Below are 27,322 nucleotides of genomic sequence, written 5' to 3'. Positions count from 1 at the left end.
AGAAAAAGAGAGCTATAAGAATGGAATAACAATAAGAACCATACAAGCAATACAAGTATGATCCCTATGGGTATCTTGAATAAGCTTCACCCATAGACTATGCCTCTATGTTCGAAGCCATGGTGCAACAAAGAGCAAAAGACCCATGCTTCCAATGCAAATGCCCACACTGTATTGTGACGTGTTCTACAAAGACCCTTTGCAACAAACCCCTCTACTTCTCCAAGCACCCTAAATCTAGTGCAAAACCCCTTACATGTACAGATTTTACCATGCTTACAAGGATTTTCCCAATAGAATGACAATTTCCCCCATGCAAAAAGCATATGTAACCACTTCGACGAGCCTCAATTTGTTAAGTGTGCAAGGATGGCTTATTCATATAGTCCTCCATAATGTCATTATAAGGCTCCAAGCCAAGATGGGGGTAATAGTCTAGGATGCTATCTCAAGTCTCTACTTGGTCTTTGATGATAAGGGAGGTGGTGGAATTTTGATGTTACCTAGGATGCTATCTCAAGTCTCTACTTGGTCTTTGATGATAAGTGCCCAAAAATGAAGGGGACATTGGTATCATACATCTGCCCACCCACTATGATGCTAGAAGGATTTTGATGTTACCTAGGATGCTATCTCAAGTCTCTACTTGGTATTTGATGATAAGGGAGGTGGTGGAATTGGTTGAGGTATTGGCCAAAGGTAGATGGGGGAACTTAACTTGGATAGACAAATTGTTCTCACTTGCCCCTCTTAAAATCACATGTTCTGATTTCTACAAAATGCTTTGTAACTGCTGGAAAGATAATCAGAGCCTTATGGTTTAGGATGGTAGAGGGAGGGCAACTGGGAACTCCATGCTCTCATTAGGGTTATGGTGAACTCACAAGTTTGATCCCCCCTTTGCTGCCCTGAATACTGAACTGGCTAAGAGTCTTAATAACAAAGGCATTAGACATCTGGCTGATTGTTGTGATAGAGATGCTGCTAGATGAAAAAGAGTTAAATTTATTATCTACTATAGAGTTTCAACTAACCAGAAAAGAGAAAGACTTGATGACTCAAGTGCTGGAGTTGCTGCACAATGAATTATGCTCCACAGCCACAGATATCTCAATCTGGATCAAGGACCGGGTCTTGGATTAATGGGGTCAAATCGAAGGATGGCAAAACTAAAGACATCTATGCACTTATGAGGAAAGGGGATGCAAATGTGATGTACTATAACAAAATATGGAATGTAAAGTGGAGTGTTTCTAGCTGGAAAAAAAGATGGCACTTGATATAGAACTATGAGGTGCCCAGAAAATTTCAGGTCTTTTTGTGAAAGGTTTGTATCTGGGCACTTCCCATTGGGTATAAACTTCATTAAAAAAACATGGCTAGTGGTATTTTCCCTAGATGAAAAGTGATAAGCATGTGTTTTGGGACTGCCTTGCCTTAAGGAACACCTGGGATAAAATGACTAGGTGAGTACATAAAGGCTTAAATATGCAAACCTTTTGGGAGGACTAGCTACTTGGAAAGTTGGCAATCAATGATGAACTCAATGGATTGGTTTTTAACATTATCAAAACTTGCACTTTATGGAAAATCAGAATCAACAGAAATGAAATTGTTTTCTTAAAGACTACATGTACAAGATTGCAAGATTCTGAGTTGGTCTATATGTAATGTAAATAAAATTTGGTCTGTGGAGCTGGATTTGATGATTCAGAATTTACAGAAAAATATATCTTAATTAAGTTCCTGTTATCTTGATTAAGTTCTTGTTATCTTGACAGAGCTTCATGCATAATAGGGATCTTTCCCTAATGTGGATTTACTGGATGCAAGTGAGATGTTGGATTGAGAAGAAAAGACCTCCCAGATTTGGACCCAAAACTCAGAGATGGTACCGCAAGAAAAAGCAATTAGATCATACTTTTGTGGCTTTTATTGAAAACCCTGTTGGCACTAGAGCTACTGACAAGGTGTGATCAAAGTATGGAAGAATACTTAAAAACAATCTTCCCAAGGTTGTACTACTAAGGCCATGAATCCAGTTTTGTATGTGAAGATGAAAGATGGAATTTTCTTTGTAAAATTTTAAATGAAATAAAAAAGGAGTAGATTAGTGTGGGTGTAGGGGTGATATAGGACAGAGTTGGATAGTCAGGTGTTGGGGCTGATATATGATGTATGTTTGACTTTGAATAGTTAATATAAATACTTTATTGATCCCCAAAAAAGGGTTCTTTAGTGTATTTTTCATGGCTCAATTTGGGAAAATCCGGTTGAAATTTGTGTTGGCCTTGAAATTAACAATGAATATTTTGTTATAAGAGCTAGATTTTTAAAGAAAACGTACAAGGTGAAAAATCTCTCCATATTTTGACTAGTTTAGAAAACTTTTTTTTTCCCCTGTTGTTGATGGTTTTGATGCAAAATTGTATTCATAAAGTACATGTTGTACTACGAAATCATCATGGCTTTTGTGCGTCAGTGGGAGTGTATGCTGGAGCTGGGTGTGTGTGTGTGTGTGTGTGTGTGTGTGTGTGTGTGTGTAGGCTTAAGAGTATATAATATAAGAGGTGATTTTAAGCCCTTCTAGTCCGTAATGTGCACTATTTATCAGTTTCCACAATTGACTAATCACATTGGCTAGCACTACAGAGAGAAGTAGCCAATCACTAAAGCAAGTTGCAACAAACCAAAGCAATAATACAACCACCTTTTCATGAATAAAGATAAACAAATACATCTATCTACATCCCACAAAAATCTTCTCAGAAATTTACAGATTAAGGGCCTTTATTAAGATCTCTTGGATAATGTCCTTAGCAAACCCTTAGCAAGTTTGTAAAACCAAAAGAGGTTCATCAATACCAAACTGGGAGGGGTAATGAATAGGAAATAAAATCCGGCTGTAAACACTTCCCTCACCTGTTGTCACAGCATGCGACCCTCGTCAGAACTCATTGATGCTTTAAATATATATATATATATATATATATATATATATATATATATATATAGTAAATGTTTTCAAAGCTTCACCTGATCATAATGTAGATAAATGTGGATAAACAAGTATACAAACAGCAACACTCTTGCAATCTGCAGAAGCACAACAAGTAAGAGAAGAAGAGGGCCTTTTGTCGGATATATTGTATATTATACACACAGGGATATATATCATCGGTGTAGGCTGGTCACAATCAAACCCACCAGGTCCTTGCCCCCGTGGCGAAACCCTTCACAACCAGGCTTAATGCCCATGGACAAGAACGAGACTTTCTAAAGTCCTAGATTAAGCCAATATTAGCTCAAATCAAGAGATACACTTACCAGCCATACAAAGAACAACAGAATGCCATTGAATACATAAGCCTTTGAGTTCTTCATGCCAGCCATGCTGAGGTACCTGCATGCCCAGTGCATTGTGTAACCAATATGGAGATGTCTTGGAGAAGATTGTATACACTCTAAAGCTTGTGGTTATACCATCTCAGGTTCACTAACGGAGTGGTGATTTCTGAGAAAAGTACGACATAGATGTAAAAATGGCCTTGTCCGCTGTATAGTGACAAAGCTAAAGATGTCATTGATAGAAGGTGGTGCAGGATCTGGCGGATGGAAACCACACCACAAAGCAAGTCAAGGATGTTTCATCAGATCACAAAGACAACTATCAGTAGCAATAGGTGTAAAAAACAAGTTATTATCACTTACATATTCTTTACCCCCCAATGTTGGGTAGACCCACAAGATCATGGCTAAGTCAGAAATGAAGTAACCAATAGAGACCTGCACCAAAGGAAGGTCAGAGGTAAGTTTGTTTGTCTGCCTCAACTCTGGAAACAAGTTAAGTCACTTGCTATGTGTATAGAAGGATGTGGGACTAGTGCTTACCCCAAGAATCACCTGTGAAAAAACTGAGCTACGAAAGACCACGGGGCCATAGGGACCGTCATCTTTGAAAAAATCACTGAAAAAGAGTAGATAAGCTGCTGATGCAGAGACTGCAACCGCATGAGCAGTAGAGAGTCCCCTGGACAGATGCCACAGTGGTTGGAACAAAAACATCATAGGGAGCAACATCACATTCATCACTTCCCCAAGCCACATTTACATGATTATGTTTGACGAGTACTTTTTCCTGAGATGCTTGCTTGTTTTTCATGATCTTAACTGCTGTCTAACATTTTTTAGAAGCATCTACTCCCTGAAGTTTTACATAAACTCATAGGTACTGTAATACAATGCAAGTGTGAACAGAAATAGAATGAACAGCACAAGACTTCAACACACAAGCCCTCACAAGTAACCTTCTCTAGCCCTTGATTTTGTAATTATAGTTAAGGCAGAGTCATTCCTTTCAAAAGCCATGACATCTCTGAAAGCTTTCCTTCACAGTTAGATAAGGATTTGAATTAAGATAATTAAATGCAAGGCATACAGCAGAACGACTGACCTATTGTCCCACTCAATCTTTTCAGCTTTGGAAAGCTTCAAATAAGTGACAGAGTAGAGGGGGCTTGACGCTTTCATGACATTGTAAATCTGAGAATTCACCACAAATCCTTTATATGTAAAAAAAAAATTATGACATTAAAACATTTAATGCTCAAGACTTGATTAGCTGTTGCAGGAGCAATAAAATAATGATAATAATGGCAGATACATACAGTTTTACAGGCGATGATTCCGAGAATCACCGATGAAAACCAGAGGGTGGGCTCTGCCCATAGATTCTCTCCTGCTAATGAGAGGAGCTGCTCATGAAAAGGCTGTGATTTCTTCATCAAGAAAGATGGGTAATTTGGGCTGACCTGACAGAAAAAAAAAAGTTATTTTTTTTAAAAAAAATCAAGAAATGGTCATCAGACACGCCAAACCTTTTGTAAAAGAATTGCATGGACTGCAGTGTGAAGAAGGTGTAAGCCCTAAATTGAGATTTAAAAGAATGAGCTACTAAAATCGGCAAATAATTGAAATCAAAACCCAGACACGACGAAATGCAATTTTTAAAAAAACCAAGAAAATGGCACCATGCATAATGCTATACAATTTCTACTGACCTTACCAAGGAAAATCAAGAACCCAAAATAATGGCACACGCTTTGAGGAAACCCAAGGATCGTGCGATTAAATACGCGTCAAATTCGATCGAATTCAAGAGATTAGAGCCCAAGAACACAGAAAGACCAGAAATCGCAGGAAAATGTATTCGAAAATACCTAAAGAAGCTTGACGGTAAGGGGTTTTCGCTTTTCCTTCTCTGTTGCCCTATGTTTCCTGGAGGCTGTGGTGCAGCAAGAAAGCAGAAACTCAGCAGGTGGAGTACAATCACAGAAAAACATTTTTTCAGAATCTAAAATAGGTGGCGTGTGTGTTCACACGAAGAGTAAAACTTAAGCAGACTTTTTAACTTAATTTTGCAATTTTTTCAAAATTAAGAATATACTATATATATTATTTTGCTACTCCTTGCCACGTGCCCAAAAAAGAATGCAATGAAGAGACTAGAGCAGCTTTTATTAAATTAAGTAATTTAATAAGAAGTAGTTATCATCTCTCAAAACTATGCTTCCTTACCCTTAAAAGTAATTTAAAAAGAAGAAAAGTTATCATCTCTCAAAACTATGCTTCCTTACCCTTAAAAGTTATCATCTCCCAAAACTATGCTTCCTTACCCTTAAAAGTTATCATCTCTCAAAACTATGCTTCCTTACCCTTAAAAGATATCAATCAAAAGCAAGCAATCTCATGTATCACGCAAATCTATGTCTATCCTCTCCCTCTAGCTCTATATATGTTTTACATATGGGAGCCTTTTACCCTCTTGCTTGCTTTTTCTCTATCGAAGGTAAAAAAATACACTCTCTCTGATCATATGGACCTCTAGCTTGCCAGCATCGGGGTGCAGCACATACTGCTCGGTAGGATGAGGTCAGAGAGGGCGAACAGAAGAAAGTTGAGCACCACGTGTGTGTGTGTGTGAGAGAGAGAGAGAGAGAGAGAGACTGTTCTAGGTTATCCGGCCCAAAACATTCAGTTTTCTTTCAATTTTCAGGTGGACAGGTTTGTAGCATATCTGGTTGAACTATAAGCTGAAAGTCTTTTTACTTCTTTTTAGGCCATAGCGGCCAGTGCTCCTAGGATCATGAAAGCGATGCTACAGAAAAGGAAGAGTTGTTGCCATGTTACATCGTGGAAACTATAGGGAAAAACACATAACATATTGGCAGGAATAGATATTTTAGGTGCAATGGGAAAAAATGCTGTAACCAGAGTAGGTTAACTAGGAATGCCTTCATATTTGATGCAAAAGTTGGTATTACAGCTCACATAAGTCGTATAAAAGGGCTACTATTGTGACAATTCTGCCTTGTGGTCGGCTCTAAGCTACATATTGTGGTTCGGAGTAATTAGTGAGAGAAAGCTGGATGTTGAAATATGGTGCTTGCCATGTCATTTATGGGCACATGTATGTGGAAAGAAGGTAGAAGAAGATTATTGTTTTTGTTATTGTTAATGTTCTTAGGACTTGCACACAGAATTTATTAGGCTTAGTTTGCATCCATTACATCAAACAATACAATAGAATGTAAATTTTAATAGTTTTTGGCTCTCTTTAGAATTAAACATAGAACTAGAATCATTAATTTAGCATAAATTGTGTGTTTTTTGTTGGAATTGTATGCATTAGAGTGTTAGCAAGCATTAGGAGTAGCTTAATCATTGAAAAAAATTCTCAAAATTATCAAAAACTCTTGAAAATGACTAATGTTCTTTAATCGACTGATTTTTATCATTAAGGTTTATTAATCCACTTCAAGAGAAAAAAAATAGAAAATGTGTTATTTGGGATCCAAATTGATCATGCAAGTAGTCAAAATTAGTGTTTTTGAGTGTTTTGAGAGCATCTAGATGCATCTAAAAACACCTAATTACATCAATTGAAAGAATTTGACTCTTTTTTGCTTAATTTTACCTTTAAAAAGAGACCAAAATTAAGAGTCTGATTAATCTCTAATTATACATTAATTTATACATTAGTTGATGTACATAGCTTAGCAATGCCTTTTTCTATTCAATGACGTGCTCAATTGTGTGAATTAATTAGTGATTAGGGGTTAATTAGAGCCCTTTATTAGTCTAAAAGAGAGAAAGATTAGTGAAAAGATTAATCTTTGATTAATTTCTAATCACTTTTTTCCATAACTCATTAAGGCTATTGAGCATTGAATGAGTAGATGCTCATGAGTTGTCAAATTGTCCATTTTGGAAGTTATTTATGAGGGGTGTAAGGGGTGTTATAAAAAGGTTGAATTTTTTTATTCTCTCTTAGCTTTTTGAAAAAATGCCTATATCTCTCCATTTTAAAATTTAAAAAATATTCTCCCAAAACAAGAAAATTCAAATTTTTCACTAGACTTCCAAACAAAAAATCCACGTGAGCCACATGGCTCATGCTGTGAATCAATTCTACACTCTCATGCCTTAAGGGCTCACGTCCTAAGGGTCCACGCAAAAAAAAAAAATCCGCGTGAGCCACGTGGCTCACGCTGTGAATCATTTCTGCACTCTCACGCCTTAAGGGTTCACGTCCTAGGGGTCTTGCCCAAAAAGTAAATAAAATCCATGTGAGCCATGTGGCTCACGTGGATTTTATTTACTTTTTGGGCAGGACCCCTAGGATGTGAACCCTTAAGCATGTGAGCCATGTGGCTCACGCCGTGAACCATTTCTGCACTCATGCCTTAAGGGTTCACGTCCTAAAGGGTCCATGCCAAAAAATAAATAAATTCCACGTGAGTTACGTGGCTCATGCAGTGAACCATTTTTACACTCACACCTTAAGGGTTCACGTCCAAGGGGTTTGCGCCTTAAAAAAATCAAATTTAATAAATTCTGTGAAGTCTATCTCACGCCTTAAGGGTTCACGACGTGAACCCTTAAGTGTCTCACAGCGTGAAACAATCCCCGAGTTTAAAAAAAATTAAATTTAATTATTTTCGTGAAGTTTGTTTCACGTCGTGAAAAAGGGTATGTCCGACAAAAAAAAAAAGCCCTGTTTGGAGACTCGTAACTCCTAAACCATGAATCTGATGAAGGCGCTCTAGTGCTCATCGGAAAGCCGACATCAAGCTCTTCTAAATTGGTCTTGACCGTCCGAGTTCAAAATCGATCGTTTTGGCCTCCTGCCTAGTAGCTTCAGAATTTGACCTAAAAATCGAGGCAAAAAACAATTCTTAAAAGCACTAAAAAATCACCCAAAACAACGCAAAAACAACTGCGAACTATAATCATACTACTTTTTGAGGGTCTAAACGACAAAATCATGAAAGACTCAACGAGACAAAGTTGTACTACTCCAAAAATACAACTCTCTCATACATAGTTTTTCCAAATTCCTTTTGGAACACCTTCAAAAACGGGCTGCGAAACAGGGAAAAAATTCCTGGAAAAAATATGCATCTTCAGACAGTGATGGAAAATAGGTTTTGAGACCTCCTCTTTGATCTGGGATGATACTAGCATGCACTCTTTCCAGAAAAACATCTCTAAGAGGTCGTTCACATCCGTGTACCGCCTAGGGCAAACAGACACTCGTTTGACCCAACGAAGAGTACACTAGGCCTCTTGAGGCTGTAACGGGTTGTGAGAAAATATTTATATAAAAAAACATGTGCTTGACTACGTTAAACATGGCAACGATAGAGAGACTATGTGGACCAACACTCTCACTGAACCCAATTACTCACATCTTCTAGCCATTAAGATCCATGCCCGCAAATGCACCTCCCAATACCATTCGCCATGACTACAACACGCGTGTCATCAGATTTTACACCCCTCTCACTTCAATTCCACACCGGGCTTTGGTCCTTTACCTAACATTTCCACAAATCCTATGGGTACTAACCCTATCTAACCCCTGGATGCCCACACCTTGGACATATTGACTAGTCTAGGAAGGGGGGTTGCCCAAGGACTAAGTGAGTCCCTACCCAACCACAAGAGCACTCACATACGGCCTTAGTGACTCATACAAAAGTACGACCGTACAAATTTTCAAACGATGGAACAACTGATCCTGTTCAATTCATTCAAATGTTTGAACAGAGATGTGAAGCCTTTGGAAATCCAAACTGCCCCACCAAGATACATGCGTTAAATCTATGCTTAGTGGGAAAGGCTAGTTGATGGTTCATCACATTGATGCCAGCGATCAAGACAAACTTCAGAACCTTGAAGTCAACCTTTATCCATGGCTTTTCAAGACAAGGTGATTGGTGGAGTGCAGCGAGACAGAACTCTATTCAATTGAGCATAAGCCCAGCGAAACCATTAGAGATTTTATTCTTCGGATTAAAATCTTGGACTCACGATGTGAGCCATGGGAGAAACTAAATGATGCTCAATTGAAGAGATGTTTCATGATGGGCTTAAAGAATAATAGCTTATACAAGTTGATCATTGTATCCAATCTGGAAACATTCGATCAATGTTGTAAAGAAGTAATACGTTTAGATGACAACATGATGGAAGATAATCATGATACGAGATGTTTCTCATCTAAACCAAGGGAAGCAATGGCTAATGAACGATCGATTTCGGAATCGTCATTCCCTGAATTCTATGCAGCCTTGCTTACAAAATCGACATCTCTAAGAGGATGTAATCCTTCAAAATCAAACATCCTTAATGCCTCTCCAAGTGTGCCTCTCCAAGTGATGAGCAAAATTCCTTGTGTTAAGTGCAATCACTACGACCATCCCAATCCCCATTGTCCATATAAGGCACCTATTTTTTGTACTGCATATATTGCAAAACCTTTGGTCATGATACTACCGTGTCTCAATTCCTCAATAATTGACTCAAAACCTTCATCTTCTGTGTACCAAACAGAAACAGTCCAAAGGGTAGAAACCGCTCAAGAAGCAGTTAAGCAAACACAACAGTGTTTCTATTGTTGTGGACCGCACAAGGTGGCAGATTGCACAGTTTGGAATACTTCCATGCCCACAATCACTGACACTTTTGCAACCCCTGTGTGAATGTTGTAGCATCGACCACATGTTCTAAGATTGTCCAAGGCGAGTTGCTGCAACGCAACTTGTATCACAAAATACAACTCTTAATATCTTAAGTGTACAAAACAGGCAATTGTCCACGGTACCCTTGAATGTGCTTACACGCTTACAAGCCAAGACACGAGATACAATAAAAAATAATACAACAAAAAACACTTCGAAATGGGTAGAGGAACATGCTTTAAAGCAGAAACCAAAGGAGAAAGCAAGTCCAAATCCACAACTTGGACGGCGCCTGTAATGGTATGACAGAGTATTTATGGCGATTCTCGCTTCAAGAGCATGTGGTAGTAAGTTAGGATGAAGTCCTAAGTGATGTAATTCATGAATATATTATGAGAGTAGTCATTTTAATAACATTAGGCTTCTTATGAGCCTAAAGTGCTCGGCTGGCCACAGTTTAAGTGAGTGTGAACACTTATGGCCATGTATATAAGTGAATTCATCTCATAATACAATATACTCTCCCATTGTGCAATAGAGTCTTGCTCTTGCTAATCTCTCTGTCTCATGCATGCTAGTGAGTGTGTGTGAGTGATGTGAGGTGAGAGGAGGGACGAGTACATGTAATGCAACATGGTGGTGTCGACAACTCTCGTGGGAGGTGCAGTGGAATTGCTTCTCAGGGAGTTGTAGAGCTTGGAGACCTCAAGGGTCACAAGCTCAACCATTGGAAAGATCCTCAATCATGACAGTTGTGGTTCACCAGGTAATTTCTTGTTGGATGTGTTTTAAGGGGGGTTAGGGTGAGCAATATCAGCACCCTGAGGGTCAACAGCATGGCGGTCATCCATCTTTGGATACCAATATGGCTGATTTGGATGCGGGTGATCAAGGATTTGTGGATTTATATGCACATACTTTATTAGAATCACACACACGGCGCATTGAGCAAAGTTTACTTGTTCTTTCTCAAATTTTATAGACCATGCAAGAGACTCTTAAGCAGTTGGTCTGCTAGTTCAAGGTTTCAGAGTGTCCTGTTTGATACTACAGGGGCATATACTCCCGAAGGGTCAACTCAAGACACTAAAACACCTGGGAATCAGGAAGTGGCAGCTATGCTCAAGAGCATGAAGCCTCCTGTGTTCTGCGGGGAAGAGAAGGAGCGTAATAAAGATGCAGTGAACACTTTTTTACAAAAGTGGACGGACTTGCAACTTTTGAAGCGTTCTCCTGATGCTATTCACGTGCTCGAGGCAAGTCTTACGCTTGAGGGCAAGGCCTACAAGTGGTGGATGAGCCTCAGTGAGAGCAATTGACCTACAACATGGGTTGTTTTTGAGGCACTCTTTTGGAAAGAATTCTTACCTAAGAATGAGAAGGATCGCAATGCTTGGGACAACTGTAAGATATAAGGTCTTATGTTGAACCAATATATTTCTAAGTATCACGAGATAATTCTTAAGCTCGAAAAGGTTTGGATGGTTTCCAGAAAGTACAAGGTTTTCTGCGTGGTCTAGATAATGAATATAAGACTAAGGTTAAAACTCAATATCCTAAAACTTTAGAAGAGACCATTAAAAGTGTGCAGATCTTCGATGATAATATTGAGAAGAAACGCACGGCCAAGACACCTTGGGTTGGAGCATCCGATTTCTATAGTCCTAAGGGGAACAAACGATTTCCATAGTCCTAAAGGGAACAAACGAAAGGGGGCCAAACAAGGTAATGATATGGTTAAGAAGGCCAAGGGGCCAAGGGGTCCCTTGTCTCCACAAGATTATGAGCGAGCTAAAAAGGAAAAATTATGTTTTATTTGCATGGCTACTGATCACGATAAACAAAATTGTCCAAATAACCATGGCAATGATGTCGATAAGGGCAATAGTAAGGCAGTGCATGCGGTGCAAGTCTTGCCACTTGAATCTTCTCAAAAGTTTTCTGAAGTTCAAGGATGCCATACCGATGCCACGCATGAGTGTTAGGATTTCAATGTGGGACCTTTGGTGTCTTAATTATTAGGGCACATGTGGTATTCATGATTTGTGGATTGGATTCTCCACTCAAGAAAAAATATTACAAAATTTTGGGTGCTTTTTGAGGCACAAAATTTAGGAGGGACTTAGATTTTTTTGGCAGACTTTGACAAAATGGATGGACGGATTGAGGTGATGGAGAAGAGGGGTTGGTTGTGTGGGGAGAAAACACAACACACAAGGATGAGGGTAGGAAGGTGAAAGACTACTTCACAATCAAGGAGGAGGCGATGGAGCATGAATAGAGGGATATGAAGGGTTCTTATCCATGTAAGGGGGAGACTCAAGGTGTAGGGGGGGCAAGGGGAGGGGGGTGACTCAACACACAAGGATGAGGGTAGAAAGGTGAAAGACTACTTCGGAGGAGGCAATGGAGCATGAATAGAGGGATATGAAGGGTTCTTATCCATGTAAGGGGGAGACTCAAGGTGTAGGGAGGGGGCAAGGGGAGGGGGTGACTCATAGGGGTCACTTAAAAATATGTAAGATAGCACATGCATTCAATAAAAGAGGGGTTATAGTTTATTGTGGAGTTACAAATCATATACATATACATTATCCAAAAGTGAAAAAAGTCTACATAGAAGGGGGTTATGTTTTATTGTGGAGTTACAAAAAATGTAAATATACATAATCCAAAAGGGAAAAAATTTTACATAGAAGGGGATTCTTTTAATATCTTGTACTTAAATTATAGAAGAGGTATATGTAAAATTATAAAAATCTATAGTTAGGGGGGTTTTTCATTACCCCTTAAACATAGAGTATTTACATAGTGACCACCCAAGGTACTAAGGGGGTTTGGTAGACTTTGGTAGGAGGTGCGCATGAGCACGTGAAGCTAGAGAAGAGGTGAAGAGAGGAGGGGACGATGGATAAGAGCGGCATCACCTAATAAAAGGGAGAAGAAGGTCGCAGACCACACAATGGCAGGAGGTGGTAATGGAGCAGGCAAAGGGTGATGGTGGCTGGTTGCCTTTATTTCTCCTCTTAACAAGGGGGAAACCCAAAGGGCCACCAAAGGGGCCGCTAAAAAATATGTAGTATAGCGTGCATGATAATTCACAACAAAAGGGGTTCCATTGTGTTGTGGAGTTACATAAGATATACAAGCATAAAGGTTCAAAAAGTGAAAAGGGGGGGGTTTTTGCATTACCCCTTGAATGCACGTGCTATATGGGGTATTCACACTATGATCAACCTACTAGAGACAATGAGGGTGGTTGAAGGGGGTTCTACATATGATGCAAGTAAGCATGAGGAGGACCCATGTGCCAATGTGGAACTATTTTGTGAGGAGGTAACAACCTCAATCTAGATGGAATTATTTTAAGTTGAAATAGCTAGAGGGGCAAGTGGCTATGAAACACATCCCTTTGTGGCCACTAATGGTGAATTCAAACTTGAGTTGTTTCTTTTCCTGTTTGGATAGAACGAGTCTGTAGTAACCAAGATGTCTCTTTGGCATTTGCACACTGGAAAAGAGGGCCGAATGGCTATCTATGTAGCACATCCCTTTGTGGACTAGACCTAACTATAATATGGTTGAGAAACCCACATACAAAGATGAGGAGGAGAGGGAGGGACATATCTCTAGAGAAGAAAAGTTTACATGACTAGACCTAACTAAGACTTCAATATGGTTGAGAAACCCACTATAATATGGTTGAGAAACCCACATACAAAGATGAGGAGGAGAGGGAGGGACATATCTCTAGAGAAGAAAAGTTTACATGACTAGACCTAACTAAGACTTCAATATGGTTGAGCAACCTACATACAAAGAGGGAGGTTCATATCCCTAGAGAAGAAGAGTTTGTATTGGAAATTGACCACCCTTATCACATTGACTTAATTTTTTCATACGGATTAGACCTTATGATAGTGACAAGTAATCTTATTAGGTGATTGTGTGGAAAAAGGCTTACCAATCAACAAGTACTTTATATCAATTTTGTAGTTGTGACTTTAATATGGTTGAGGAACCCACATGCAAAAGCGGAGAAAGAGAGGCTCAAGGGAGGTAGTACATATCCCTCAAGAAGAATAGTAGTGTTGGGAATTATGGTCATGCCTTTTCATGGATTTAATATTATTATATGGGTTGGACCTTAGGATAAGGATGGTGATAAGTAATCTTATCAAGTGGTTGTGTGGACACTTAGCATAGAAAGGCTTATCAAGTGGTTGTGTGGAGACTCTCCATAGAAAGAGTAGGTTTCTCTCGACCAATTTCTTACAATGGGTGAATAGGTTTAAAACTCCTTTCATTTTCTTATTTAGCGTGCTTTTTGCTTATGTAGAGAGTTTTGAACAGTTAGGGGTGTTTATTAAGGCTGACTAAATGCAAGTTAATTATTAACCTTAGTGTACGAGGTTAATAACTGTATGAGCTCCTGGGTGCAATGGCTTATTTAGCCCCGCTAATAAGAGACTCATCCACGGACTTTTCAAAGCATAACCTTATTTTATGCTCTGGAGTCTATATTACACATAGCTCCATGACAACATTAAACAAGAAGCGATGCCATAATAAATAATAATAATGGCCCTTTGCCAAAATAATACTCCCCCTTTTGCGTGACATTAATGGGGGTAGTTGGTTTTGATGGTTATTGATGTTACTTTTTTGATATCTCTTGGAAATTATTTGCTCACATTCTTGCGAGAGTAACTATTTTTTTTTCTTTGAAAACGAAACTTAGGTATATGTCCCTAAATAGGCCCCTTTATCATATAATGAAAAAATGAGGAAGAGGTCTCTCCCCTCCCTCCTCCCCAATGTGAGAAAAAAACCATTCTTTAATGTAATGTTCATGACTCAAATTGAGAAGAACCGGTTATAATTTTGCCTAGCCTTCAATTTGAAGATTCACAATTTTGAAGTTTTAGTTATAAAACTGATTTATCTATACATTTTTCCAATAAAAATTGGTTGGGCTTGAAGGTCATCCTTTTTTTCACTGGTTAGAGAAAAAGTTTATTTTTGACAGTGCTCCTCCCAATGAATAGCCTTGGAATCATGTCCTCCTGAATCTCCATTCTCTTAACTCATTTATATATTACCTCATTTATCATCTTTATCAAATGGCATTAAACGTATAAGTTCCAACGTATTAAATGCCTTATGTAAATGCTCTTTAGAACCTTAACGTACGAAGGCTATCCTCTTTATTAGATGTTATCAAACTCATAATCTCCAATGCATTAAAGGCCCTATGTAAATGCTCTTTAGAACCTTAATGCACGAACGAGGGGTGTACTAGCAATTTAATTCGCACATGGCAGTGCATGCTATGGTACGACGGGCAGTGGCTGGCACGTGCCTTGCACATGCAAGAGTTGATAGGATGGTGGGTGATTGGGATCCATTGGAAGAGTCGGGAGATGGTGGATGGGGTGACTGGTATTCAGAAGAGGAGATGAAGAGACTGAGGGAGGAGCAAGAAGGTGACAGCGTTGCGAAGCGACATCAAGATTGGATTTCCTCACGCCTTCATGCCCTACATCGTCAAGAAAGCCTGTGTAGTGGCAAGGTTTGATCCCATCTGATTTGGTCAAAAGATAGATTGGTCTATTCTCCGTGTAGTGCTATCCTATTCTATCCTAGGAAGCTGCCTAATAAGGCTGAGATGGGGAAATGGCTACAAGATAAGATTTTTCATGAGAAAGTTGTTTCTCAGATATTTTATCTTGGAAAAGGATTCTTCAATGTATTGTTCAATGTATTGTTCATTAAAGGTCAGATCGTTCGTCAACCTGTTTGCAAGGGCCCCACTGTTCATGGGCACAAAACTGGTGCATGCAATGCCTTTTGACCCTTCATTTAATGTTAATAGGAGCCTCAGGGAAGCATGTCTTATGTCGGTTGATATAGTGGGTCCATGGCCTTCGCTGAGGCCGGCATTGAAGGATTTGGCGAGCACTTTAGGTCTAGTGTTGTTTGTGCTGAGGGATGATGATAGTGGTCGCCATTCGAATAAAGTCTGTATCTCTTGGAACACATTGGTGTGGAAACACCGAAAACGTTAGACATGGACTTAGGGGAATTAGGAAAAATGGAGTTGAAGCTAAAATTTGGGGGGTTTTCTGGGGGCATGTTTGAGATACGTGGACTTTGGACATATAGCTAGGAATTGTGGGTTGGAAAGCAAAGGGGAGATGGATGGAGAAGGAAAGAAGGAAAAGGGTTCAGAGGGTGAAAGTAAAATTGGGACTGCTAGCAGACAGGTTGATAAGGAGGACAAGGGAAAGGGGAAGATGGTTATGGAGGGAAGGAAAACTGAAGAGCAGGGGTGGATCAGGGTAAGGGATAAATCTAAGGGGGGAAGCAATCTCAGGAAAGTTAAAGGAGAGGCTAGGAGGAATCAAACTAAAATGGGAGAAAAGGGGGGGGGGGGGTCAAACCTTTGGATGGGTTGAGTCCTCCTATTTATTCCAATCCGTTTAGCCCACTAGGTGAAGATAGTGAAACTTCTTATATGGGAGGTTTAACTGGCAAGTGGAAACAAGATGGAGGGAGTAACAAAGAGGAGCCAGGGAGAAGCGGGTAGAGGTAGGGGGGATGATGAGTTGGAGGTGGAGATGGCATCAGCCACTGCATTAGAATGATTAAAGGAAGTATAACTAAGGGGGGTACCTGGAATGTTAAGGGGTTGAGGGATATGAAGAAAAATGTGGCTTTTTGGGGGGTGGTAAAAGATTGGGACTTGTCTATAATGCCTATCCAAGAACATAATCTTTTTGGCATGAAGGGGTAAGGAAGGAAAGTTTTAGAGACTGGGGGTGTGACTTCAGGATTCTATTATTAAGAAAAATTTAAAGCCCAATATCATTGTTAATCATCCTAATGGCAAGTTATTAGTTATAGAGATTTAGATAGATGAAGAGAAGGTGTTGATATCTAATATATATGGGGCTCACAACCACAAAGTTAGAGGACAGATGTGGGAGTGGATCTCTAGATTATATATTCAGTGCTCGTGCATTAAGGTGGGAGATTTTAATATGGTTGAGAAGCAAGTATATAGGTGTGGGGGAAGTACAGTCATGATGGGGCAAGAGAAAAAGAAGTGGGAGAATCTCAGAGGAAATATGGGGATGATTGATGGATGGGAACTGGGGCCATGGGGCTTTGAGCCGGGGCATACCTATTTTAGCCTTTAATATCTTGGATCATCCTCTATACTTGATAGGGTTTTTTTTAAAGTCATCAAGCCTCTTGGGTACCACACACCTTCTCAGCTAAAGTGGAAACTTCTTCTGTGTTATTAGATCATATGCCCTTGATGTGGGGGTGGCAGTTAGCTAATTAAGGGGAAGATGAGCTCAAAAATTTTCCACTGAGAAAGTTGAGGGCGAATAATAACCAGTTGTTGAAGGATAATTTATTCATTTCCCTTATAGAGGAGGCCATTAGTATACTTAAGAGCAAGGGGGAGAGGGATAGTCCTTGAAGGAAATTTGCTATTGAAATGCAAGGCATTATTAGAAGGGTGGGTAAATTAAGGGCTCAACAGAAGAGACATGAGAGGAAATACTGGGGGGATCTGTTGTAATCCTTACAAAAGAAGAGGAAGACTGGAGGCTTGTCTATGATGGAGATTGATCGATATGTGGAGTGCAAGGTGCATTTGAAGAGTGAAGATGACAAGCTAGCTAAGGAAAGAGAAAAGGGGGATAGGTGGATATCTTTCAACAATAGGAGGAAACTAGCCAAATATCTATTTGGGTTAGTCAAAGATAAAGGGAGCAGTGACTTGCAAGGACAAATCAAAGATGAGGAGGTCAGGAACTAGGGGATATTCATCAAATTGCTTTGAAATCAAAATCCTTCTAGCATCACAGTGGGTGGGTAGATGTATGATACCAATGCCCCCTTCATTTTTAGGCACTGCCAGCTTCTCCCAAGCCAACCAGGCACATGGACTCTTTTCTTACCAATATCATTTCTCCACGAGACATCTCTGATAGGACCTATAATCTCCTTTTAGTGGCACTTCCCAAATTTTAACACTGGACTTAGGAACATGACATAAGCATTCAACACTGAGTTGCAAATATCAATTCTGATATGAAAGGGTACTTTCAAGCCTTCCCACTTCTTCAATTTCTCCACAAACCTGTTTATGGCCCACATGACCGACTCTTTATTAGTAAGTCCTACCCCAAAGGGTACCCCCAGAAGTCTAACAATGTGACCCTTTTGTACTACCTTACATCCCCATCTCTGAAGACCAAAGTTATTGTTCTCAGTCAAGCTTATGATAATGGATTTAAGAATATCACATTTAGAACTTGAGGCATTAGCAAAATCCTGATCAATCTCTAAGGCCATTCTCACATTGCTGTTCTTAGCTTTTAAGAATAATAGAGAATCATCAGCAAAGCATTGAATAACCAATTGCTCACTCACTGTGTTTGAGTTTTAGGCCAATAATCTTCCCTTCCCTGTAGGCCAGCTCTAGTGACAGGACCAAGGGACGGAGCAATGTCACCTAGAGCTGGTCTAAGCCAAGGAGGCAATCCGATCACCTCAACCCAAACATGGCATGTATTTTGAAAGCTTTTATTGACATCAAACAGAGGGTTGAAGGGAAAAACATGTATTAACCTTTGACCAAAGAACAAAGGTTCCTTGGGGAAATAACTTAGTCATAGACTGCCCTTTGATAAAAATATGTTGAAAAACCCCTTACCAAGATAGAAGATCTTAGACACAGCACAATCATGCAAAATAGTTTCCTGCAACCACCTACCTAATTCTCCCTTTGACGGAGGTTTGCCTGGACAAAACAGAAACACGCTACACATTAAGAATAACCCTACCTAACTTTTGATGAAATCCTGGCTCAACTTCAAGCATACCTTGCTTTTGACATGGTTACAGAGACGTTTGTTAAGCCAATCAGGGACACATTTCCTTTGCTCTGCCTCCTCACCTCTTCGCTTCATCTCGTCCTCTACATTCGGATCCCAATCTCCCCATCCAATCTTCCCTTCATTTTTGCGAAGGGGCCACCCACCACTAGAAGTGACCACCATGTGCAGGACCCGATACGCCGACCACCCGCGTCGACGTACGCTCGTCATGCACTCACACGAGCTGATTAAAATCACCACTCGCCCACTCGCTATACGCATGCGTGACACGTAGGAGATCCGATCGCTCTCAAGCACTCTCTCTCAGAACACTCTTTTTTAACACTGGGACTCCCAACCACCACAAGGAGACTCAATTTGGCCACGACTCAAAGCTCCAAAATGACATGTTTTTCAAAGTGTGACCTCCTAATCAACACACAATATAGGGTGATCCCACTAGCTTGGTATGGATAGAAAAACAGAGCTAAGTCCTAGGCTAGTCCTCAACTGTGATGCCAAATATGTTCAAGTCAACAATTTATTTTAGCTTTGTCAAAGCATGTGTTGTTGGGTCTTGCCTTACAGACACAATCTATTGCTTTCCATGTAGGTTCGCTTGCTCGTGTGTCGTGTCTACTCTATTGTCACATCAAAATGCTCCTTGCCGAAGGGGTGAAAGGAGAGCTCTCAACACCTAGATCCACCAATAGTTAAACCTATCTTTTATGCATCCATCAAACAAGCAAGATTCAAAAGCATGCAAGCAAGCAAGAAGAGGGAAGAGCGAGAGCTCACAAGTAAATGATTGCAAGGAAATGATTGTGTATGTGCACACCATCATCCCAATAACAACAAAAGTAAGTGCTCTAACTATATGCCATCACCTGGATGGCAATAAGGCATTAACAAATTAATCATATACCATCATGAACTCCATAATCTTAGCCATCCAAGAGCAAAAAAAAACCCATGTGATTGTATCTCTAACACGCTTGACTGTAGGGAAGCTAACCAAAAAAACCCAAAAAACCAACCCACCAAATCTAAAAAATTCAAAAACTCTACTAGTATCCCATGATGATTGACCAAAAGAGCTTTTATTGAACCAAAAAATACACTTTTTTAGAAAGGAGTCTTCGTGAATGAAGCGCTCTCATGAACCAATCCATGGAGATATTCAATCCCAAAAGCATCATTAAGTGCTATACTAAGATACTTCTTTCAATTTCATGATGGCAACTTAAGCCTTATTCACCCAAAGAATTGTCAACTCATCTCCAAAAGGCATGTATCTAACACAAGAGGCTTTTCATTGCAATCAATGTAGTGACCCAAAATAGAGACCAAACAATGCCTAACCTTGATTAGCACATCAATCTTGGCTTGAACGTGAGCAAGGCTTTGTTACTCACCATAGAAGCTAGCATCGTCTTCAATCTTGGATTGATTAGCACATCAATCTTGGCTTGAACCTCACCAAGACTTTGTTGCATAGAAGTTAGCATCCTCTTTAACACGCTTTGGTGCCATCACCGAGCTCCCACCCCAAACCCTTCCTTACTATTATCCTTATTTTTTACACTACAAACAAGATGAACATCCAAGATTGCCACCTTCTTGTAATGGTGAGCTATGAGAGGACACGAGAGGGTCACTGAAAGAGTTCCCTTGAACTGCAATCTGTTGGTTGGCATGTTGGTTGAAATAAGAAAAGAAATTGCCTTCCAAGCTAGCACCTTTTATCTAGATCTAGTGTCATTGCATAACATGTAGTGTCATTGCATAACATGTAGCTTGGGGGGCACCGAGGGGGGGGGGTTATCTTCTTTCGAACAAAAGAGCTTGTTAGTGCATGCATCACAATTATTTTGCATGATAATGGTGAAGGTGATAATTTTCAAGGAAAAGAGAAAAATAAGCATTGAGATTGGATTTAAGTGAAAAGATTTTTGAGACTTTTAATCAAAAGATAAAGAGAACAATAAGCACTGAGATTGGATTGAAGTAAAAAGATTTTTGAGATTAGATTAAAGTCAAAAGATTAATCATCTACCACCATGAACTCCACAATCTTAGAGCAAAAAAAAACCCATATCATACGATCTCTAATAAAAATATAGTAAGCTATAATCACCAAGTCTACACAAGATTGGATTCAATCTCTCCTAGATGAGTGTGACCCATCATACCACTCATCCATATTTATATGTATTAAAAACTTACTTTTCAAAAAGACAACTCCAAAAATAAAGCTAAAGATTTTGAGTTTTTAAGCATACAAGCTCTTCCAAAAAGATAGCAAACTATAATTACCAAGTCTTGGGCCTACCAAAATTATAAATACTAATTAGTATGTTCAAAGGTTTCCGGCCTTAGTCTTCCAAAAATATTTGTACCAAATATATAACCATAATAGGTATTCACATGTATTCCAAAATATCTCATTATGGTCCAGCACATGTTCCACCCCCGAGACTAACAAAATAGTCCACCACTCAATCATCGCCTATACCTAAAATAACATTAGTCAGCTGCACAAAGCTGATTAAACACATTAATCGTGACTATATCATACTAGTGCACAAATGTGTTGAAAAATGATATAAATTAAAGACACATCCCACACATAAAATATCCTTGACACATACACCATGTATCGCATAGGCATCCCCACTTGACCATAGATGTTATGACTAACAATGAGAGTCCCCTTATTACCTTATAACTAATGCCAGAACATGTGAACAAATGTGAGAACCATCTTATAACTAATTCTATAACCATGTGAACAAATGTATATTGTCTTTAGGATGAGTTTCATTGAAGGATTTTTGCTCTATTAAGATCTCCATGAGCACTAATTTGAAGGTTAATGAAGCACACACAAAACATTATTAAATAGAAGCACAAATGTGGCACACAAACACTTGAATAACCAATATGAAATTGCAAAGGGAGAGACAGAGAGAGTGTCATTACCAATCAATGTATATAGGAGCCACATATCCAAAGATGATAATTAGCCTTGTCTTCATAGAGAACTGCCAATAGCGTGCTAACCTAGATAATCATGCTAATTTTAAGTAAATACTCAAAATTAGCATATCCACAAATGATAGCTAACCTTGTCTTCACAGAGAACTACCAATAACGTGCTAATCTAGATAATCATGCTAATTTTGAGTGAATACTAAATTAAGTTAAATTGGGCCTAATCTCCAAGGTGAAAACATTTTTCGTGTTATTTTTTAAGGTATAAGGAGCCTCCCTCATAGGCCTTTAGTGACCTTTGATTTAAGGTCACCCCCAACTAGCACATGAGATATTCAATCCAACAAGCAACACTAAGTGCTATACTAAGACACTTCTTCGAATTTAATGATGGAAACTCAAGTCTTATTCACTCAAAGAATTGTCAACTCAACATCTCCAAAAGGCATGTATCTAATACAAGAATTGTTGCAATCAATGTAGTATAGATGCCAATGCCAGGCATTGATCATAGCACATCAATCTTGGCTTGATAGAAGCTAGCATCCTCTTCAACACTCTTGGTGCCATCAAAGGCCCTTATCCTCATTTTTTGCACTAAACATATAAGATTGTCACCTTCTTGTAGTGGTAAGCTATGAGAGGGCACTAAAAGTTAAAATAGGGTCACTAAAAGAGTTCCCTTGAAGTGCAATTTGTTGAAGGTTGGCATGTTGGTGGAAATTAGAAGAGAAACTACCTTCCAAGCTAGCACCTTTCAACTGGCACTAGTGCCACTGCATAACACATAGCTAAGTTGGAGCGTTGGTGTGGGCTAGGGGGGATTCATCTTCTGTCTAACAAAAGAGCTTGTTGGTGCTAGAATATTGGTGTTATGTATGCATCAAAAAGATAGAATAACAAAAATATTGAGCATAATTATTTTGCATGATAATGGTTTCCAAGGTAATTTTTATTGAAGGTGAATTTTTTCAAGGGAAAGAACAAAATAAGCACCGAGACTATCCATAGATTTTTGGGACTCTTGCTGTTGGTTGCTAAATTCTTGCTGCTAAGCTGCACACCATCATGTTGTAACTACATGCCATCACCTAGGCATTTACAAATTAATCCTTTACCATCATGAACTCTACAATCTTAGCCATCCAAGAGCAAAAAAAATCCATGTCGTTTGATCTCTAACAGGTTTGATTGCAGGGCAACTAACCCAAAAAAAAACCTAGAAAATATTTTAAAAAACCAACCCACCAAATCTAAAACTTCACTAGTGATAGATCCCATGATGGTTGACCAAAAGAGCTTTCATATATTTTAGGTAGGATGTTACGTTTGTTGAAGGACTGAAAGAAGAAAGCCAATCTCTATAATAAAGAGAATGGGGTGGATAGACCCAGGGGTTGGTGTAAATATGTTTTGATTAGCATCTGAAAGAAACTAGTGCAAATTTTATTTTTGAAAATTTTCGATTTTGTGTAGATGGGTGTTGAGTAGTGTTTATAAATTTTTTTTGGGACCAATATATATATATAATTATATACCAAAAACTGCATTTACATATTTATCCCTTATTTAACATCCTTCAGACCCCATTTAACAAGTTACAAATCAAAGTATTTATAATTTCAAATGGAAAGACACTCTTTTGCAAATGGGGACAACCAAAATTAAAAACTTGCTAACAACCAACAATAGCTACAGGTGACCAAATAAATAAATTGACAACCACCATAGCCATATAGGCAACCAAACAAAAATAAATGGCCAGAGTAAAAAAAATAGCAACCAACCAATTAGCCAGAGGTAACAAATCAGAAAGAGAAAAAAGAGAAAAAAAAAAGGGAGCTCTACAGCCTCTACTATATTCTTAATTTCGAAAAATTTGCAAAATTCATTAAAAAACTTCTGCCAGCATCCTCCGTTGAAAAAATTGTTCTCTGTGGACACACGCGACCTATTTAAGGAATGTTTATCTGTAAACCTCCTGAGTTTCTGCTTTCAGCCTCCAGGAAACATAGGGCAACAGAGAAGCAGAAAGCGAAAACCCTTTCTCGTCAAGCTTACTTAGGTATTTTCGAATACATTTTCCTGCGATTTCTGGTCTGTTCTTGGGCTCTAATCTCTTGAATTTGATCGAATTTGACGCATATTTAATAGCACGAATTACAGTAAATCCCAGGGTTTCCTCAATGCCTGTGCCTTCATTTTCGGTTGTTAATTTTCCTTGGGTGAGGACAGTAGAAATTATATAGCATTATCCATTTTTTTTAATTGCATTTCGCCGTGTCTGGGTTTTGATTTCAATTATTTTGCGTATTTAAGTAGCTCATGGGCGCCATCTTCTAATATCAATTTCGGTTTCGATGTTGGGTCCATGCAATTCTTTTACCCAAAAAAAAGAAAGAAAGATTGGCGTGTCTGATGGCCATTTCTTGATTATATTTTTCAAATTTTAACTTTTATTTTTTCTCTGTCAGGTCAGCTCAAGGTGTATACATATTGCATTAACTTCACTAATTACCCATCTGCTCAAGACATATTGCATTACCTTCACTAATTGTGGCCAAATTATCCATCCTTCTTGATGAAGAAATCACAGCCTTTTCATGAGCAGCTCCTCTCATTAGCAGGAGATAATCTATGGGCAGAGCCCACCCTCTGGTTTTCATCGGTGATTCTCGGAATCATCGCCTGTAATACTGTATGTATCTGCCATTATTATCATTATTTTATAGCTCCTGCAACAGCTAATCAAGTCTTGAGCATTAAATGTTTTAATGGCATAAATTTTTTTTACATATAAAGGATTTGTGGTGAATTCTCAGATTTACAATGTCATGAAAGCTTCAAGCCCCCTCTACTCTGTCACTTATTTGAAGCTTTTCAAAGCTGAAAAGATTGAGTGGGACAATAGGTCAGTCGTTCTGCTGTATGCCTTGTATTTAATTATCTTAATTAAAATCCTTATTTAACTGTGAAGGAAAGCTTTCAGAGATGTCATGGCTTTTGAAAGGAATGACTGTGTCTTAATTATAATAAAAAAGACATTTTCTAGAGCATTGATACCTGATAAATGTCTTATTATTCACTAAAACTTTATCCTTCAACAAGGTAGAGGTTGATTGATTGGCCAGCACTGTTATGTTGCTCCCTATGATGTTTTTGTTCCAACCTCTGTGGCATGATCTGTGCAGGGGATTCTCTACTGCTCATGCGGTTGCAGTCTCTGCATCAGCAGCTTATCTACTCTTTTTCAGTGATTTTTTCAAAGATGATGGTCCCTATGGCCCCGTGGTCTTTCGTAGCTCAATTTTTTCACAGGTGATGCTTGGGGTAAGCACTAGTCCCACATCCTTCTATACACATAGCAAGTGACTTGTTTCCAGAGTTGAGGCAGACAAACAAACTTACCTCTGACCTTCCTTTGGTGCAGGTCTCTATTGGTTACTTCATTTCTGACTTAGCCATGATCTTGTGGGTCTACCCAACATTGGGGGGTAAAGAATATGTAAGTGATAATAACTTGTTTTTTACACCTATTGCTACTGATAGTTGTCTTTGTGATCTGATGAAAGATCCTTGACTTGCTTTGTGGTGTGGTTTTTCCATCACCCAGGTCCTGCACCACCTTCTGTCAATGACATCTTTAGCTTTGTCACTATACAGCGGACAAGGCCATTTTTACATCTATGTCGTACTTTTCTCAGAAATCACCACTCCGTTAGTGAACTTGAGATGGTATAGCCACAAGCTTTAGAGTGCATACAATCTTCTCCAAGACATCTCCATATTGGTTATTCAATGCACTGGGCATGCAGGTACCTCAGCATGGCTGGCATGAAGAACTCAAAGGCTTATGTATTCAACGGCATTCTGTTGTTCTTTGGATGGTTGGTATGTGTATCTCTTGATTGGAGCTAATGCTGGTTTAATCTAGGAGTTTAGAAAAGTCTTTTTCTTGTCCATGGGCATTAAGCTTGGTTGTGAAGGGTTTCGCCACGGGGGCAAGGACCTGGTGGGTTTGATTGTGACCAGCCTACACTCATGATATATATCCCTATGTGTATAATATAATATATCCCACAAAAGGTCCTCTTCTATTCTTACCTGTTTTGCTTCTGCAGATTGCAAGAGTGTTGCTGTTTGTATACTTGTTTATCCACATTTATCTACATTATGATCAGGTAAAGCTTTGAAAACATTTACTCTCTCTCTCTCTCTCTCTATATATGTATGTATATATGTATATATGTATGTATATATGTATATATGTATATATATGTATACATATACATATATATATATATGTATATGTATATATATGTATACATATACATATGTATATATATGTATATGTTTACATATATATACATATACATATATATATATATATGTATATACATATATGTATATGTATATATATGTATACATATACATATATACATATATATGTATACATATACATGTATACATGTATATATACATATACATATACATATACAGATATATATGTATATATATGTATACATGTATATATACATATATATGTATATGTATATATACATGTATACATATATATCTGTATATGTATATGTATATGTATATATGTATACATATATATACATATACATATATATATATGTATCCATATATATACATATACATATATATATGTATACATATATATATGTATACATACACATACATATACATATACATATACATATACATATACATATATATATATATATATATATATTTCAAGCATCATTGAGTTCTGATGAGGGTGGCATGCTGTGACAACAGGTTAAGGAAGCGTTTACAGTTGGTTTTTATTTCCTATTCATTGTCCCTTCCAGTTTGGCATCGATGAACCTCTTTTGGTTTTTCAAGCTTGCTAAGGGTTTGCTAAGGACATTATCCAAAAGATCTTAATTAAGGCCCTTAATCTGTAAATTTGGTGAGAGGATTTTTGTGGGATGTAGATAGGTGGTGTATTTTCACAATTGTAAACACTTGGTTCATCCATTTATTCATGAGAAGGTGGTTGTATTGTTGCTCTGGTTTGTTGCAACTTGCTGTCATGATTGGTTGCTTCTCTCTGTAGTGCTACCCTTTTTCTCCATGGGGAGAAAGAATCAAGGATACTCAATGGCACATTGTTACAAATTCACGTTCCAAAAAAAGACCTTAGGGGGATTCACCAACACTTCTTACCATATATATTATGTTCCAATAACCATGGTTAAAGCAAAGAATACAAGCATTGTGAAAGAGTGTAAAAGAAATGTCTGTCATGCAAGCATAAACTTTACAAAATCAATCTAGAATAAGAATTTCAAGAAGAGAATCAAATTATAAGTTAGAATGATTCTAGAATAATTAAGCCATAGTTAAAGCTAGTAATGC

General features: G+C 38.5%; 2 protein-coding genes across 8 annotated transcripts; one reads left to right on the top strand and one right to left on the bottom strand.

Moving 5' to 3' along the window:
• Positions 1-2,688: 2,688 nt before the first annotated feature.
• LOC147627871 (uncharacterized) lies at positions 2,689-5,367 on the bottom strand. 6 transcript variants are annotated; one of them, XM_086815163.1, is made up of 9 exons: positions 5,220-5,367; positions 4,668-4,811; positions 4,454-4,542; positions 3,892-4,030; positions 3,712-3,786; positions 3,484-3,605; positions 3,328-3,403; positions 3,037-3,096; positions 2,690-2,922 (listed from the first exon to the last, which is right to left on the bottom strand). In XM_086815163.1, the coding sequence occupies exons 2-9, from the start codon at positions 4,782-4,784 to the stop codon at positions 2,794-2,796; spliced, it is 807 nt and encodes a 268-aa protein (XP_086671289.1). In that variant the 5' UTR covers positions 4,785-4,811; positions 5,220-5,367; the 3' UTR covers positions 2,690-2,793. The 6 variants fall into 6 exon arrangements, with proteins under 6 accessions (XP_086671295.1, XP_086671289.1, XP_086671291.1 ...); XM_086815165.1 differs by having other exon boundaries at positions 4,668-4,806; XM_086815168.1 differs by lacking the exon at positions 5,220-5,367 and adding an exon at positions 5,066-5,200 and having other exon boundaries at positions 4,668-4,806.
• Positions 5,368-23,852: 18,485 nt separating this feature from the next.
• LOC147627870 (uncharacterized) lies at positions 23,853-26,972 on the top strand. Of its 2 annotated transcripts, none has more exons than XM_086815161.1 (9): positions 23,853-23,981; positions 24,391-24,614; positions 24,739-24,827; positions 25,108-25,246; positions 25,347-25,421; positions 25,530-25,651; positions 25,732-25,807; positions 26,038-26,097; positions 26,720-26,972. In XM_086815161.1, exons 2-9 carry the CDS (start codon positions 24,498-24,500, stop codon positions 26,846-26,848), a joined length of 807 nt encoding a protein of 268 aa, XP_086671287.1. In that variant the 5' UTR covers positions 23,853-23,981; positions 24,391-24,497; the 3' UTR covers positions 26,849-26,972. The 2 variants fall into 2 exon arrangements, with proteins under 2 accessions (XP_086671287.1, XP_086671288.1); XM_086815162.1 differs by having other exon boundaries at positions 23,865-23,981; positions 24,396-24,614.
• The last annotated feature ends 350 nt before the right edge of the window (positions 26,973-27,322 follow it).

This window comes from Cibotium barometz, chromosome 20 (assembly GCF_041138505.1).
Source record: "Cibotium barometz isolate CiBa-2024 chromosome 20, ASM4113850v1, whole genome shotgun sequence".
Lineage (NCBI taxonomy): Eukaryota > Viridiplantae > Streptophyta > Polypodiopsida > Cyatheales > Cibotiaceae > Cibotium > Cibotium barometz.
Note: the sequence above shows the minus strand (reverse complement) of the source record. Positions and strands in the feature narration are given on the sequence as shown.